Source organism: Doryrhamphus excisus, linkage group LG3, assembly GCF_037039965.1.
Source record: "Doryrhamphus excisus strain RoL-2023G ecotype Guam linkage group LG3, RoL_Dexc_Guam_v1.1, whole genome shotgun sequence".
Taxonomy (NCBI): Eukaryota; Metazoa; Chordata; class Actinopteri; order Syngnathiformes; family Syngnathidae; genus Doryrhamphus; species Doryrhamphus excisus.
Window position 1 is genome coordinate 20,575,417 of NC_136359.1, and position 18,604 is coordinate 20,594,020.

The 18,604-nt window shown below is 40.5% G+C and overlaps 1 protein-coding gene across 2 annotated transcripts; it reads right to left on the bottom strand.

Moving 5' to 3' along the window:
- Nucleotides 1-914: 914 nt before the first annotated feature.
- On the bottom strand, nucleotides 915-11,514 carry vsig8b (V-set and immunoglobulin domain containing 8b). 2 transcript variants are annotated; one of them, XM_058071849.2, is made up of 8 exons: nucleotides 11,378-11,514; nucleotides 11,015-11,094; nucleotides 5,403-5,572; nucleotides 5,078-5,276; nucleotides 4,785-4,934; nucleotides 4,590-4,709; nucleotides 2,361-2,499; nucleotides 915-2,290 (listed from the first exon to the last, which is right to left on the bottom strand). In XM_058071849.2, the coding sequence occupies exons 2-8, from the start codon at nucleotides 11,088-11,090 to the stop codon at nucleotides 2,047-2,049; spliced, it is 1,098 nt and encodes a 365-aa protein (XP_057927832.2). In that variant the 5' UTR covers nucleotides 11,091-11,094; nucleotides 11,378-11,514; the 3' UTR covers nucleotides 915-2,046. The 2 variants fall into 2 exon arrangements, with proteins under 2 accessions (XP_057927832.2, XP_057927831.2); XM_058071848.2 differs by having other exon boundaries at nucleotides 4,590-4,712.
- Between the last annotated feature and the right edge of the window lie 7,090 nt (nucleotides 11,515-18,604).

Genomic DNA, 18,604 nt, shown 5'->3' on the forward strand with positions numbered 1-18,604 from the left:
TAGCTGTATTTGCTTGTACAGCCATAGTGTCTGTGGTTTTTTTTTTGGTGCCTTTTAACTTTGTATACTGACTACATACAATAGCGTATCTTTTTTCATGTTTATTATTGCACAACAAAACAATGCACAACAATGAGCCAATTCAAGAAACAATACAAGCAGTTGATGTTTGCTAAATACATACCTATGGACAATTTGGAGTCACCAATTAACCTAGCATGTTTTTGGAATGTGGGAGGAAACCGGAGTACCCGGAGAAAACCCACGCATGCACGAGGAGAACATGCAAACTCCACACAGAGATGGCCAAGGGTGGAATTGACCCTTGGTCTCCTAGCTGTGAGGTCTGCGCGCTAACCACTCAACCGCCGTGTCGCCCTGTGACAAAAATAAAATTTATAATATATATATATTATAAAATAAAAAAATATAAAATAGTATAATATATTAAATTTAGAGCGGCACGGCGGTAGAAAATGAATGAATGAATATAAAATTTATAATAATAAAAACTTAAACTATATTAGGAAAGCAGGAAGTGAACAAATGTAACAGTTACTGATTGTAAAAGTACCAGATGGAGGGGTAGGATTTAATAAGTTTTGCTTCTTCCTACTCCTTTTGGACATGTGGAACTGTGAACTGATTATGTGATGCATTTAATTGTAATCTGATGCATGTTCAAATGAAATAAAACCATTACCATCATTATTAAATTGACCAGAGAGGCCATACACTCCCGGTGAAGGACATCTTCTTTACCGAGAGTATAGAAATAAGATGGAAATAAGGTGAAATACAAAAAAACACTAAATGAGAGAGAAATAAATGATCAAAAAAGGAAGAATGGAAGCAGTTCTTATCGGGTTAAACAATGCACAGTTTTTACTTTCATAAATCATCACAGTAAGGGGAATTTATTTTAAAACAAAATCATCCACTTTATTATCCACTTCAACCAAGCAACTATAATCATAATAGCACACACAGATAATACAACAATTTTCAGTATGAATACCAATACTGCACATTGACAACATACAGTGTTTGCAATAATACTTATATACAGTTGTGCACTATATTCAGTACAGGATTGTACTTGTGGCTTTCTATTTGGTCTTGAGTAAAGGATGTAAATTCTTCCTCCATCACTGCTGCCCGGAAGGAGTCCCAGGGCAGAACTTGTTATTGAGGGCCTCCATCCTGCAGCTCTTATTAATTCAACATACAGCGCTTAAAAAAATGCCATCAGGCTAAATGAGCGCCGTTTGAAGAGGGGTGGGACCGCAGGCACAGTGCTGACTCGGCCTCCACAGTGTGGCAACGGAGGCTTAGCGCCCCAACTCGCCACTGGAGTAGACTCATGCAGGAAGTATAGTTTACTGGTCGCTGAGCAAGAAACACACAAGGCAATGGTGCTACATGACTTTGTGCACATGTTATTTTTCCAAGAGGCAAATTCATCGAACAAGGCGACTGTCTGACCTTGTTTATGCATGTCATCAGAATTTAAGATGGTAATTTGTTTACAGCAGAATGACTTACTGGGCACCATCTGTATTTTAATGCATTGCTCCAAACTCTCCCAAATGGCTTACTTGAAATGGCTCATGATAAGGAAGTAAAGTGTCATCTCTCGGGTTCCATTAGACCTGATTTAGAATTCAGAATGATTTGTATATCACCTCTTTGGCTTGTCAGTGAAAAGTCATTTTTATTGTGTGTTGTTATTAAAAAATATATCTTTACACCATGGAAAAAAGAAGCACTCAAACATAATACAGGCCATCTGCTATGTACTGTACATCTTGCATAAATCAAGTTAATATGGCATAATATAGCATGGCAATATAGCGTTCTTCATACCCACATAATTTATCTTACAGTTTGTTACAGTGCATCATGAAGGTCATCCACTTCAGTAGCTGAGGTAAGATTTTTTGAAGTCATAGCGCATACTGCTTTGTATAAGAAGCATGTTTTACGCTGAGAAGTCATAAAATGCATTGCTTCATTAAAGAAGTCCATCATGTGTGCAAGTTGTGTTTACACAGGGTAACCATAGCGATGGTCATATTGGAGAGGAGGAAGTGGTTTCACTGCAACAGCAGCGCTTGGTTTTGAGGACTTGTCACTGTTGCTGCGGTGACTGGCGTTGGATTCGTTGATGCTGGGCATGCGGTTCCCCACCGAGCTGTAGGACACCCCTTGGTGGGTGCGGTAGCCCAGCACTGAGCGGTAGCTGGAGTTTCTGCTGGAGGGTTGGCTCTCCGGGGCATGGGTGTCCTCCCTGAAGAAACAAAACATTCAACAAATCATTTTCTTCATGAATGATCCAAATGCTCTCTGATATTCTGTACCTGATTTCATTGGCAACCTCTTTCTCATAGCGCCGCTTGTTGCAGCAGCAGACCAGGAGCCAGATGAGGAGCAAGAGGAGGAGGAGGAGGAGTAGAGCACCTATCACAGCCCCAACGATGACGCCCACTTTGTTGGTAGCTGGAAGATAGCATGTGATGTTGGTTATTGTGCTCATTTTTCGACCCTTTGTATTAAGTTCTGGTCTCCTATAGAGCAGCTACACACAATAACCTCCACAGAAAACCTTTTAGATCTTCCAGACTCTGCACCTATTCCAGCTGTATTTCCTTTTATTTGTGCTTCCTGACAAAACGGTTTGTTTTAATTTATTCCACCCACAGTCCGCATGCCCACTCCGCTATGATTGGTCACACGTCCAAAGTGCTTCCTACCTATGAACCATATAAGGAAGTCTGTACCTCTGTGACATCACAAAGGGGCAGTTTAACCATGCCTTTTGAAACTGAGCGTTTTGAGCCATCCCAAACTTTTTTCAGGGCTCACTTCCAAATGCGCAAACCTCATTATCTGAAACTTTGGTATCGTTTAACACAAGAATACAACATTCTAACTACATTTATAGGTCAGAAAAGTGGAAAAAAGCACAATAGGTCCCCTTTAAATAGTCAGTTAACATTACAGTGGCTCCCCGATTATTTTCAAGTCATGTAAAGGATATTGAATAGAGAAATAGTAATAGTAAAATAATAAACTCTGATTGGCTTATTTATGTTAAAGGTGAGCTGGACTTTTTTGTAATATTGCCCATTATTCACAATCCAGAAGTGAAAAATATTTATTTCCTTTTTCTGTGCATTATAATGCCAGAAAACAAATTAATATGAGCTAGCTAATAATGCACATCACTGGCACACATCCATTTCGACTATGAGGCCCTCTAAACAAAACCTCTATCAATGTTTCATTGTTTTATATCCATGCTGTTATCATGCAAGAACAAGTACATTGATGTTTACATGTAATACTTAAAGTATCTTGCCGTATTTTGATGATTTAACACATTACCAAAACATCTTTCTGAGGCGCATTGATTTCACGGATTTAACGCTACTTCTGTCAACAAGGCAATGCCCCCCCCTCCCCAGACAGGGAAAAATTGGGCTGTGTGCGAGGCAGATCAGGCTATATTGAAACACACACACAACAGTTACTTATATTGTACGCTCTCATTGGGATGCCAATGTATGGAATAGCTGTATCTTCCAGCACAAGACGTGTTCAGGTAAAAAAAAAAAAAGCTCAGAATAAACAGTCTTGTGTAACAATGTCATCTGGCCTAAGTTGAGAGCGGATGTATCCACAGCTTCAGGCGTCAATCTCAAAGTTGACCAACTTTTCGGTTTATTGCCACAACCCTCAACAATAAACGTGCGAGGCATTACCTATAACCTAGCGTTAACCTTTCAAGACAAACAATACATTATCTGCATCATTAGGTAGCGTTACTAGCGAGTAGCTTGAGGCGTTGTGAGTGACGCCTTTTATAAAGGGCTACAGCGTCAGAATAGCTGCGTCCTAATGATGTACATTGTTAGCTAACTTATATTAAGTTATTTTCTCTTTTGGATTAAAGATATGATCCAATACAAGACTCCTTTTACAAATATAATTCTCACTTTTGAGTGACGTGGCGGGCGGCATGGCGGTCTAGTGGTTAGCATGCAGACCTCACAGCTAGGAGACCAGGGTTCAATTCCACCCTCGGCCATCTCTGTGTGGAGTTTGCATGTTCTCCCCGTGCATGCGTGGGTTTTCTCCGGGTACTCCGGTTTTTCCTCCCACATTCCACAAACATGCTAGGTTAATTGGCGACTCCAAATTGTCCATCGTTATGAATGTGAGTGTGAATGGTTGTTTGTCTATATGTGCCCTGTGATTGGCTGGTGACCAGTCCGGGGTGTACCCCGCCTCTCGCCCGAAGACAGCTGGGATAGGCTCCAGCACCCACAAGACCCTCGTGAGAAAAAAGCGGTAGAAAATGAATGAATGAATGAGTGACATGACCAGAGGGGTAATAATTTACCATTACATCTGCATATTACTGCGCTGTATTGCTGTTTCTAATATTTTGATTCATATTGATGCAGACGGTCATAATATTGTTGTGCTGAGACAGATGGGTTGAGATTTGTATATTTCAAACTATACATAAAATATGTAGTAGGGTTCAGAAAGCCAAATTAGGAATGATTTTTCCTTTTACTTACGGTTGTATGCCTTCAGTGAATATCTACACTGCGCCTTGCCAACAGGGTTTTTGGCCTCACACACGTAACTTCCAGCGTAGCTGTCAGAATGGTTCTTTATCAAAAGCTCCCCAGTGTCTGCTTCTTAATGAGAAACATTCATATTAAACATGCTTTGTGTATTGTATTGTAAATCTGCTGACTTTCATTCCATACCTGCCATAACGGGTGGTAGTGCACCCCCACTTTCTCTTGTCCATGTATACGTGAGAGGTGATGATCCCTGGGATGATTTGCAGAGGAGGGAGACAGGACTGCCTTTCTCCTCCTTGCCGTCAACCCAGCATTTTGGCACAGAGGGGGGGACTGGTGAAAGAAAAGTAATGATATGTCATTGTGAGCGGAAGAGAGAGAGAGAGAGAGAGTGGGAACAACGTACAAACTAAATTCCTTCTGAGCAAAAAGGAAAATGAACAGGTAAAACCTGTTGAGAAGAATTTTTTCCTCACCCATTACTACAAGAGTTACTTTCCGCATGTCGACACCCGGGGCCTTTTTGACTTTACACTGATATGTGGCCGTGTCTGAAACCCTCACGTTCGACAGAAGGATGGATGCGTCCCCCTGCTTGGGGTCTCCTATGAAGCGGAGTCTGTTGGAGAGGCTGGGGTCATAGTTGTGTATTTTCCCTCCCGTGTAGGTCAAAAGCTGAGGTCCAAACAAACATCACACTTAGTCACGGTGAGACAGCAGAGCAGGTTTTACAACCAACAGAGCCCAGAGCTAAAATACTAACCCCGGCTTTTTTATTTGCTAAGACAATATCATGCTTACCAGCCTGTCTTTCTGCGTCATGTCCGGGCTGACGTTGGACCACTCAATGTCCAACTCCCCCACGTCTTGGACTCCAGGGGTGTAAGTGCACCCCAACGGGACATTTTCTCCTTGGGGCTTTTGGATGGTCTGTGGGCCTGAAGATGTCACCTGCATCGCCTCTGTCAAATCTATATAGTCAAAACAGGACTCAGTATCTGGATAGATACGTAGGTATCTGGATCTAATAGTTGAATAGTACATGTGTGTTTTTGTTTTTTTTTGAGTGGGGGGGGGGGGGGGGGTGTGATAGAACAGGGGTCGGCAACCTTTACTATGAAAAGAGCCATTTTACCCAATGCCCACTGAAGAAAAATAGCCTGGAGCCGCAAAACATATAGTATGTTTAAAACAACATTGGAGGGAATTTGGGGGTATCAAAGTAGTTCAGATAAGAAAAGACGAGTTGGAGTACTCTTGCTAGTTTTGGAGATAAACTTACATAAATGTATGTGTAAACTACTGTAAACGTAAAAACAAGTTCCCATGCCGCTGTTTTTAAATTATCTCGAATTTATTTTTTAGATTTGTAGGTAAGTATTACTTGTTTTTCTTCATGTACTGAACTGGATAGCAGTCAGAACTCACTCAGGATGCATTCATGGTCTCAGACAAAGTTGGATTTTTTAAAACTCATTACAAAAAATATTCAAGCATCGCAAAGGGAGCCACAATAAAGAGTCTGAAGAGCCACATGCGGCTCTGGAGCCGCAGGTTGCTGACCCCTGTGATAGAATGATGTAATGGTCCAATTTGCTGCATAATTGGTCATGACATTTCCACCTCCAGTGAGTGAAAAACATGAAAAGAAAAACAAATGTTAAAAATACAAATGAAGTTTTTTTTGTCCTTTTTTTCGTTTTCTTTTTTTATGTCACAAACAAGACAGTGAGTGCTTTTAAACGGGAGAGGAGTCCACGCTTTCTTGTCAGAGTCACTAAAACTGTCTTCACTAGATTTATAATTAGTTGCATTTAAAAAAAAAAAAGAGTATCTAAAGGGGTCTGATTATTCGCTCAATAAAGCGACAAAATCTGTAAGTTGGCAAAACATCGTCTTCTAATTCTCTGGCCGACGCGATATAATGCGTTTATAAGTAGGGCCATATCCGTCCATCCGTCCATCCGTCCATCCGTCCATCCATCCGTCCAGTTTCATTTGTGGCAAATGTATGGGAAACACAAATACAAATTCATTTGCATATGCACTCGTCCCTTGCCACTTTGCAGTTCATATTTCCCTATCATGGTTTTTCAAAATAAGTAAATTAATTATTATCTCTGTCACATTGGACTACAACATATTTGTCATTAATCAACTTTTACATATAACGTATTTTCTGGACTATAGGTTGCTCCGGAGTGTAAGTCACACAAGGCCAAAAATGCATAATTAGGTATTTTATTTTACAAAATATTTGACCAAAACAGACATTACGTCCTTTTGGAAGGCAAGTTCTAAAACAATAAAAGAATAGAGAACAGGCTGAATAGGTGTAAGATATGCTAACACAATGCTTATTCAGCTACACAAAAAATAAACATGAACAGAAAAGGTGTAACATGAATTTTTTTCATTCATAAGTCGCTCTGGAGTATAAGTCGCAGGAACAGCCAACCTATTAAAAAAAGTGTGACTTATAGTCCAGAAAATTCGGTATATACTTGGCCTAAATTGGGCATTGTCAGTAATGTTACATTAATGAGAAAATAGTCATCGCAGGAAGTATGCTGTCAAAAAAAAAACAACAAGTGAGTTTAAGTTACTGTATGTCTAATACTTCAAACTTTCTGTCTACTATATTGGGTAATTCACATAATCATAAAGGTGTGGTGTAGTGTTATTTCTGTCAAGAGGGCTCTAATAATATTAAATTAAATATTTAGAAGGTTACAAACAGGTTTTCTATGCTCTAACTACAAAAATATGTCATTTATAAACAAAAGAATCCTTTTCCTTCGGGTCTGGAAACAATTAACCGCCATAAAAGAGGTTCTACTGTACACCTTTTGATTCGGTTTTTATACTATTAAAAACACTGGTAGCCTAGTACATATTAAGGGAGTAATTGCTGAGACATGGAGAAGGCGTAGCATTAAATATGCTACATGTACATGTAATGTACCTTTTTTAAGCAGGTTTGATATAAATTAAACCATTACCATTCTTGTATTGTAATTATTGCTATAATCAGGTTTTTTTTTGCTGTCCATTCCGATACCGATCATCCAGGACTGACATCGTTCAATACGGATTATATGGTTGATGAGCCAGGGATGCCATATAAAAAGGGAAAGGTCAGGAAAAATTAGTAATTAAGTACTTGTAAAATTTGTAATTAATTCGTACAAATGTAAAATATTACTCCAAATTGCTTCCTCTGTGATTTGTACAAGTCAACCAAACAGAAATGCAAAACAAGAAAAAAACCCATTTAAAATGCAAGACAGTTAATTCCGTTTAATTCCTGCTTATTCAAGCTTTGGGTCTGCACTCCTAAAAAGAGAAGAGTGCCAGACTGAAAATAATTGGCCTTGTTACTCAAACTGAAGACTTGTTACAACAGTTTACATGAAATTTAGACCATCTGATTACATAAATTGTCTGGAATCACAAGAGAGTACATTTAAAACCCTGCAGCCACACTGTGACGTGCATCTTAATGATGACACAGCATTTTATGGAGAGACGACGGCTCTGGACACATTTAAACTTAGTAACGCTGTCATTCATCTTCTCCCTATTTTCCCATTTAGATGTTTTGACCTTCACTACGTTTCTTAATGGAGCACGCTGATAAATCCTGTCAGCCTCGTTGCTGTTAAATCTGCTCACACAAACACTCTGAAGGCACCTTAATGCTATCGCCACAAACTAAATATACACTGAGTCATTCATTAGAGGCTGAAAGTGACAAATGTGATCAAGGCATTCCGGGGAAACTTCAGATTAGTCAGTCAAATGTTTACAGCTACAGAACCCCTGGTCACCCCTTCGGGCAAAATGCTGTCTTTTCAAGATGTGTTGTACAAGCAGAAAGGAAGCTGGATCGTCATGGGTTGCAATTACACCTTCAATGTAATAACATTCATATGCTGTCTACATTGGTACTGGCCAGAAAGGAGTCTTAATAATACATCCAAGTATGTCCTGCTATAGATCACCAGCTATCATCCAGTACAGACTTTCATTTTTTTGTTTCCACTATCTACGTGTCTTGAGATGGTGGTGAAGATGGTTTCATGGAGGACATCCACTGCCTGGAATTGATGTCCATCCATCCATTTTTTTGTACTGCTTATCCTCACGAGCGGTCTTCGGGTGAGAGGCGGGGTACACCCTGGACTGGTCGCCAGCCAATCACAAGGCACATATAAACAAACTACCATTCACATTCACATTCATATCTATGGACAATTTGTTGTTGTTTTTGGAATGTGGGAGGAAACCGGAATACCCGGAGAAAACCCACAAAAGCACAGGGAGAACATGCAAACTCCACACAGAGATGGCCAAGCGGAGATTGGAACCTTTAAGGTCCAACAGTGCAAAATGTAAATCTCAAATATTTGGTGTGTAAATGTTGAGCAAATTTTGCCCAAGTGAAGCATTTTCAAGCACATGAATTAAAAAAAAACTACAAATACAGCATAAAGCAGTCATAAGACGCATTCAAAGACGCTGTGAATAAATGGCCACTCGGTGTCAGCAATGTTTGGTGAGAACTGTAACTATAAAAGCATTCAATTTACAGATAAATGCTTCACTTTTAATTTAATTAGAGTTTTACATGCAGAAAACAACGCAAAATGCGTAAAAATGATGAATACAAGAGATAAATAACTGCAAATTTGGAACGGCCGGACCGGAGCAGGAGGGGATAGAAAAGAAGAAAACAGAGGGGGCAGTGCGGGGACAATACAAAAATGCAATGACAATAACAAAACAACATGCACGATTATCCAGCAGCCCCAAGGTGGCAACCGGAAGTGTGCTGCCTTTTTTTATAGACATATGCGTAACGAACTTTGACCCCTGTATCGAACAGTTTGATACGAATACATGCATTGCTGACAATAAATAAAACACACTGAATGAGAAGGTATGTCTAAACTGACTTTGGGTGAGAGGCTGGGTACACCTTGGACTGGTTGCCAGCCAATCGTAGGGTAAACAGATTATCACAGGAGCTGTTTGCACTTAGGGCAGCCATCTTTGATCTTTGGTATCAGTGTACCCTGGCTCATATAGGTATCCCTTCAACTTTGTGCTAGAAGCAATGTCGCCATCACTTGTTTCATAGTCAGACATGTTTACTTTCACTATCCCAGCAGTAAACACCGTGGAACGCTTGTTGACACAGTTGAATACAGTTGACAGCTAGCGGCACCATGCAGTGATACCAACGGAGAGGAAATAATGCAGCGTGATTGTGAACTGTGACTTTTTGGTGGAAAACTGTTTTGTGATCCCACCATTTATGTGGAAATACTATTACAATACCAAAAACCTACCAGAAGTTGCCTTACGGGACCAAGTGGGGGGAAAAGTCACTGTTGATGAATTACACAGCTGATGGGTTGTCATATGTCATGTAAAATAAAATCAAAAAAATCTTTGAAAATCTAAAAAAAATCTTTCAAAAATCTTTCAAAAATCTTTCAAAAATCTTTTAAAAATCTTTCAAAAATCTTTCAAAAATCTTTCAAAAATCTTTCAAAAATCTTTCAAAAATCTTTCAAAAATCTTTCAAAAATCTAACGCCTCGATACTTTGTTTGGACACACAGTTCAGTGCAGACTAGTGTGTCAGGTGCAACGCTCGGCTGTATAACCAAGACAGTGTATGAAAACCCATCATTTTCCTCATTACCCCGGTCCTTAAAAACCTCCACTGGCTTCCTGTCCCCCAACATATTCATTTCAAAATCCTTCTCATCACCTACAAAGCTCTCCACAATCTGACCCCTCCATACCTCACAGACCTCCTTCAGACACACAATCCCCCGCGTCCCCTTCACTCCTCAGACTCCAATCTCCTGGCACTCCCCTTTAAGGCCAAGCTCCGAACCTGGGGAGACGGAGCCTTCTCCATCGCTCCACTCTTTGCCCCATTCACTCCGTGCTTGCCCCGACCTTCCCACTTTCAAAAAACAACTCAAAACCCACCTGTCTAAATCCGTTTTTAATGTCTACTGTATTTTAATGCATTGTGTACTCTGTTTTCTTTTTTCTCTACTGTAAAGCGTCTTTGAGTACTCTGAAAAGTGCTCTACAAATAAAATGTATTATTATTATGACTAAAAACCAAATCCTCAAAAACCTCTGGAGGTCTGTATGCTTCAGTCCTCCCACATGATACCAACACGCTTCATTGCACATCTGCAATTCAGTTCATGCAGCAGCTTTACTTTCAGACCCTGTGCTAAATGCTACGTACATGAATCAGCAACCATTTATGTTTGTCATCATGCATCCTGTACCTGCCTGAATCAACCTATCATTGTTTGAAGGAGAATGTGTTGTATAAATAGAATATGTTCCACAGTCTGAGGAGGAGCTCATCTGACTCACCTGTCTTCAGATGAAATGTTACCAGAAAAAACACAGCCAACTTCAGCCTCGTTCTTGTCAATGCAGCCTCCATCATAAGCCTGAGAGCAAGTGAGAAAATAGTCTTAAAATTCAGTCTACGGTTACCTCATTTGATCACCTAATAAATGTCTTCTTTAAAGCTTCAGAGGCCTTCAATGCAACGTTTGCCTGCTGTCACTTTGTACCTTGTTTGTGAACTGTAGACGCTTGAATAAACCTGAATACCAATGTTAATCAAACAAGCAACAAGAACTGCCTCTAAAGTCAACACAGTAAGTATAGTATGTTGTGTTATTGAGAAGATATAGTAAAGTAATACTACAAAAAAGTACATCAACATACCTTAAATAAACTAATCCAACAGAAATTGTGCTGTGTGTGAGAGCTGTGCTGGAGTCGTCAGGTGAAACTCAGCTGCACTAACTGAGACCACACCTTCTCTGTCCATAGGGCAGCTGGAGGCCACTCCCACGTGTGGAAGGTGGAAGGATTTATATTTGAAAAAAAAACAACACCAACCAAACTATTAAAAAGTTTTGAATTATTAATAAAATATGTGAATTATCAAGGAGTGTGTGAAATGAGTTTCATTTGTCTTCTGCCACTGTTTCTTGTCCACAAATGTCCTCCGTGCAGGAGGTGAATAATTGCACAGCTACACAACTATGTTGCTGCACCACTTCATGTGCTGATCAACATGTTTAACAGCTTTCACGTTTCGGTTTTTACAGCAAAGTTTTCCTGTTTTTTTTTTTTTTTTGTAATAGTACAACCCCTCTCAATCACATAAGTCAACAGAGAACTAATTGCAATAGCAGTACTGCAAATTTTGCAATCAATCCAACATTAAAGTACAGTACAGTGAAAGAACTATTTGCTCATATTTCTTTTCATTTGTTTGACACATAATTATAATCAGACTAAAACACAGAACAAAAGGTAACACAGAACAAAAAAATGGTTTAATTTAATTTCAATGTGCAGGTTACAATTGAATTCCTCACATAATAAATTCACAGTTCCACATGTCTAAAAGGATCTATTACTTTTACAATCAACTTCCTGTTTTCCAGGTAGAATTTTTCTTTAATTAACATGCTTATTTGTCAACAATTCAACACTACAGAATAGAAATACAACAATACAACAATAGAGACAATGTGGCAATATCCATCCATTAGGGTCACGGGTATGCTGGAGCCCATCCCAGCTGTCTTCAGGTGAGAGGCGGGGTTCACCCTGGACCGGTCAGCAGCCAATCACAGGGCACATATAGACAAACAACCATTCACATGTACCTAGCATGTTTTTGGAATGTGGGAGAAAACTCATGCATGCAAATGCAAACTCCACACAGAGATGCCCGAAGATGTAATCGAACTCGGATCTCCTAACTGTGTGGCCTGTGCACAAACCACTCCATCACTGCGCAGCCTGTAGCAATATACACAATAAAAAAATTATTGCTTTGCTATTGTTTGAGCAAAACAAAGTAAATCGTTAACAAAAGCAAAAAAGTATTATTTTTTCTCATTCAAAAAATGTGTCTTTTGTGTCCTGAGGATTATACAAATATGGAATATAAATAGTATATGTGAAAATAAACATATGATAAATCAAAAATATCAATTTAATCAGGCTAGTATCAATCAGGCACAGACACTGGTATCGATGTTATCAATATGTGGATTGATGGGTGAGCTAACTGTTTTTAACTTGCCAAATGAGGGGCGGTCACTATGTGTGACTGGCCAATCACAGAGTGTGAATACATAATCAGCATTTTCTTTAAACACAAATACGGATAATAACAAAATGTACTCGTTTCATACTCATTCATTCATTCATTTTGTTCCGCTTATCCTCCTTGTGGGGGATGCTGGAGCCTATCCCAGCTGTCTTTGGGCGAGAGGCGGGGTACACCCTGGACTGGTCGCCAGCCAATCAATCACAGGGCACATATAGTCAAACAACCATTCACACTCACATTCATACCTATGGACAATTTGGAGTCACCAATTAACCTAGCATGTTTTTGGAATGTGGAAGGAAACCGGAGTACACGGAGAAAACCCACGCATGCACGGGGAGAACATGCAAACTCCACACAGAGATGGCCGAGGGTGGAATTGAACTCAGGTCTCCTAGCTGTGAGGTCTGTGCGCTAACCACTTGACCACCGTGCAGCCCAGTTTCATACTCTTATCAGGCAAAAATACATTATCCGTAACTAATACTCAATTATAACGAAGAAAGCTGTCTCATGAGGACAGGGCAGCCAGAATCCAATCAGACAATGAACTATAGCATCGCTACTATGAATGATATTATCGTCCAATATGGAAGTAGCAAGTATGGTTTCACAAAACAATATGCGTTCAATAGAGTAATACAAAAATGCCTCCTAGAAATAATCAGACCTCACTGTTTTCAATTACCGTGTATGTGATGAAATTGACTGTGACCTTCGTATCTTCATGACCTGTGGAACACGTACATAAACATGATGGCGGCGTTGTCGCGGCGGATGCGTTTTCATCACATACAACGAATAGCCGATAGCGTGCATTAAATACAATGTCAGAGAAAGTAAAGCTGAGCAATTTATCAAAAGTATGTGAACGTCTCTCTTTGTTTACTTCCAAGACAAACTCCCCTACAAGCAAAGACACAGCAAGTAGTTAGCGCGCAGGCCACACTGCTAGGAGACCCTAGTTCGATTCCACTCTTTGCCATCTCTTCTGTGTGGAGTTTATATGTTCTCCCTATGCATGCGTGAAATTGTCCATAGATATGAATGTGAGTGTGAATGGTTGTTTGTCTATATGTGACTGACCAGTCCAGGGTGTACCCCGCCTCTCGCCCAAAGACAGCTGGGATAGGCTACAGGGACCCTGGTGAGAATAAGCGGTAGAAAATGAATGAATGAATATAAAATGTCACTTTTCTGCAGGAATTTGTTGTATTTGAATGCCTCAAAGCCTCTTCCTGGAGCTGCTGTGACGAAGTCCATATGATTACCGTAATGACCTGTATATCACTAGAAAGCGAATCATTTAAATATTAAAGGCTTACTGCAATTTAAAAATACCATTGCTGGCTACAGCTTTGATGTTAAAAGTAAAAAAAAATTAATAAATCAATAAATAAAGCTCAACGGGGTGTATGTGGCCCATCCCTACTGCATAGTTCATCATTGAGATAGTTGTAAATTCTTCAAGGAGGAGACGGTAAACTATTCAACATTACATTTCCCAACACACCCTTCCTGGCACGCCTGTAAATACACACTGTGTAGTGTTCACATCCACGCAATGACTCGTGTGTGTTGGCTTGTGGCTCAGAACTCACAGAGACACGACCGCAAATCACAGAACGTGTGCAGCAGTCAGGCGAGAAATGAAGCCTTTCCTTTATAATCAAGGAAATCACTTGTTTTCTTGTTTGACTTATCATCAAGCCTCAACTCCTTATCACTCATGAATGATTCACAGGAGTTGTGTTGATTTGCCTTCGCTTTGGCTTACATAATCAACTATATGCCGCTCATTCACATTCCCCCGCTGATGATGACAAAATTAAAAGCGAGGTAATGATGTTGAATGTATCGATCATGTCAGAGTGAGTTGTACGGGATGTGCGAGCAGTGAGCATGGCGGTAGTCATTAAGGCACCGGAGTGCTGGGTTAATGCGATTCTGCCAATAATGTTCATTAAGGAGATGAACAAATTAGTAACGCTCGGCGAGAAAACCTGATCAGCGCATCAAGAAGTCAGAGCCTTGTGTCTTGTGGTTGCAACCTGATGTTCACGCAAGAGTCCATGAGTGGGGGTGCAATCCGTGAATCTACCTGTTTATTTGTGCATGAGTGATTCTGCAAATGTCACGGGAATGTGATGCTATCCAGGATGGCTGCTTTACCAGCAGGTGGCTAATTGCCTTTGTCCTCCCTCGTCGTGTGAATGATGGCTACCTGGCAACTGGATGAGCGGACGGTCTGAGAGGACCAAGGTGGGACGAGCCACAATACGACTATTGAGACTGATTATGGACATGAAATATTTTTGGGCTGGCATAATCCTATGAAAGTATCACGCCGCAGACCATAAAACACATCACCTTGACAGACTGGGGGAGGGGCCGGTTTTTGCAAGAGGCGGCGAATAAATGACCAATGCAAAAACACGATGGTTGCATTTGCCGGTAGGCAGACTGAAATAGAACGACAGCATGACTCACAGTGTGTCAGTCAGAGAGCCAGTTAGATCACGTATACATCTTTTTAAGATGGGACACGGCAGCAGTAGCGTGCCGAGGGAGGCGAGTCAAAGAACCAAGGCTAGGGGAAGTCATATTTGTAGAGTTGAAATCTCAACATTAGCCACGTTTACATGAAGAGTTTTTCTTTTCCGAATGGAATCTTTCCGAAAGCAGTGGTACACATGGAAAGGAATATTCCAACTGCGTGTCTACATGTGGCGCTATAATCAACCAGAATAGTCAATGGGGCATGCGTAGTAAAGCGTAAACACCAACATCACGTGATACCGACTTCCTGGACTTTTTCTTTCACTTGTTGGAATAACTCCGTATTGCCAGTTTTTCCTTCGTCCAGTCTTGAAATTTAGTTTGAATCAAAAACAAGTCCAATGCCGATTGCCCGCCTCCATTTTTTAAAATCGAAGAACGTCTCAAGCTGCGTGTTACGTCATATCTCAGCATTCGCCGAAAGAAAGCACCCGGGAACAGGAAAAGATAAAGTTCAATCTTGCTAATATTTTATAATTAAGCTCGGCACATGTTTTATATAGATATGTATTTTCTTTTTGAATAAAAGTGGACTTGTGAATGGCGTATAGAAGGGTTTAGATTCTGTTCCACAGATGGCGCTAATGCACACCAAAGCTGCTTGCCAACCGCCAATAAACAACAGAAGAAGAAAAACACCACAAAGAAGAACGCAGTCTGACAACTTTCCGATTGAGCGGGAACAAGATATCGGATTGGGGAAAGGAATATTCCACCCCTGTGAATCCGATTATATATTCATTCGGATATATATATATATATTGGCACTTTTCTTTCATCACAGGGCACATATAGACAAACAACCATTCACACTCACATTCATACCTATGGACAATTTGTTGTTGTTTTTGGAATGTGGAAGGAAACCGGAATACCCGGAGAAAACCCACACAAGCACAGGGAGAACAAACTCCACACAGAGATGGTCAAACAACCATTCACACTCACATTCATACCTATGGACAATTTGGAGTCAACCCATTAACCTAGCATGTTTTTGGAATGTGGGAGGAAACCCACGCATACACGGGGAGAACATGCAAACTCCACACAGAGATGGCCGAGGGTGGGATTGAACTCGGGTCTCCTATCTGTGAGGTCTGCACGCTAACCGCTCATCCGCCGTGCAGCCCCATTCCTATACAGTTAATGTAATTAGTCTGTAAACATGAGACTATTTACAGTCTACACGATGAATGACTACATGCCTCACACAGGATGGAAGAATAGAGTGTGTGCCTGTGCAGCCATACTGAGGAAGAATAGAACAACATTGCTCATTCGTTAGTTATGCCTCCCAAGCGGCAGTGCACCAAAGAAAGGAAAGCCAACCGCTCGATTGTGGCGCCCATCATTCATGATGAAGATTATTGAATGCAAGAGGTGTCATGGATTCTGTGGAATGTTAGAGGAACTTGTTCTTCTACACTAGCCTGACACAATATTTTGATGGATGGAAGAAAGACCTGCAAAACAACCACAGGGATAAGCTAGTAAGGAGTGGCGTCTTTTATAAATTCATTCATTCATTCTTTTTCCCCACGAGGGTCGCGGGGGTGCTGGAGCCTATCCCAGCTGTCTTTGGGCGAGAGGCAGGGTACACCCTGGACTGGTCGCCAGCCAATCACAGGGATATATATAGACAAACAACCATTCACACTCACATTCATACCTATGGACAATAGGGGGGTGAACATGCAAACTCCACACAGAGATGGCCGAGGGTGGAATTGAACCCAGGTCTCCTACCTGTGAGGTCTGCGCACTAACCACTAGACCACCATGCAGCCCCTATTTATTTATTTCCCCCAAATCACCATATCATCAATCACTATAATTTAGCAAACATTTCTGAATATGTGATAATTAGAGATGTCGTCTTATTATCATAGCTGTAAGTATCAGCCCGATATCAGCATAAGAATGTGATATTGATCTACATTGATGTCAATGAAAACCAAAAATGCTGTATGCCGTATTTTCAGAACCGTAAAGCGTACCTCATTATAAAGCGCAGTCTCAATTACGGGGTCTATTTCTGTACTTAACGCGTACGTACATAAGGGGCCGAAAAACAGGCATCTGAGGCGGAGTGTTGAATGCAGGACCAAATTTTATTTTCTTGTTCAACATGAATTCACATTCATAAACTGCAGAAAAAGAAGAGCCCTACTACCTGAACCGTTCTAGTGGAAACACAGTCAACTTTAATAGTTCCAGGGGGAATTACTGTATGTACGAACTCCCTAGGACTACATTGTCTACCAATCTGTATTTTTCATTAAGTATCTGAATTGAATAGCTGGGCAGTTTTGCCATCAAACATGCCGGGTTCCCTCTCACCATTGTCAGAGTCAGTCTCATTGTCAGGTGGCCAAAGCTCGGATAACAGTTAAAGCAGATACCTTAGCCTAAACATCCACAATCCACTTGGTTTTTCAAAGTAGCGGAGCGTAGTATTACGTCCCTGCAACATTTTTAAAGATTTTGGAAGTCAGAGCACACATAAGACGCCTTGTCAATTTTTGAGTAAATTAAAGTATAGTGCAGAAAGCTTCAGGACATGACAAAACATGTTTTGGACATAAATTCACTTAAATATTTATCTGTAGATGAAATGTCATTCAAAGCTGCAAAGTATGTTAAACGGATAGTTTTTTTGTTTTTTTCACATGAAGTTGTATGACACCCCCATAAGCAGTAAAGTCCGTCAACAGAGACTAACTCCAGCTAGTTGCTGGGGACAGTTAAGTAAAGACTTTGGCTTCTCAAAACAATATGCGCTCACAAGCATAATACAGTTGCATCACAAAAATACCAACAACAACAAAAAAAAAGCATTATTTTCTCTACCGTCGTATCACTTAGCGCTCCCACCTATCCATTGTTACGCACATTTGCTTCACCGGTTTCACAGTGTTTACTGTTGGGATAGTGAAAGTAAACATGTCTGACTAGGAAACAAGTGATGACAACATTCCATTCCTAAGCACAAAGCCAAAGGGATCGATATCTTTGTGAACTGGAATACATGGATGCCGAACTTCGTCAGATGGAGTTCGGTGACCATGGACACCATCTTTGAATTTTGTGATGACTTCTGACTTGAAATCACTTGTGGTCTTCACCCTCTTTGGAATATTGCTGTCACATTTTGGTCTTACTTGGACTTTTTTTCCACTCAATGAAAAATGTACTGACAGGAGTCATCAACACCGAGGCTCCATTGCATGACCTCTTCATTTCCTTAGCGGCTTCCA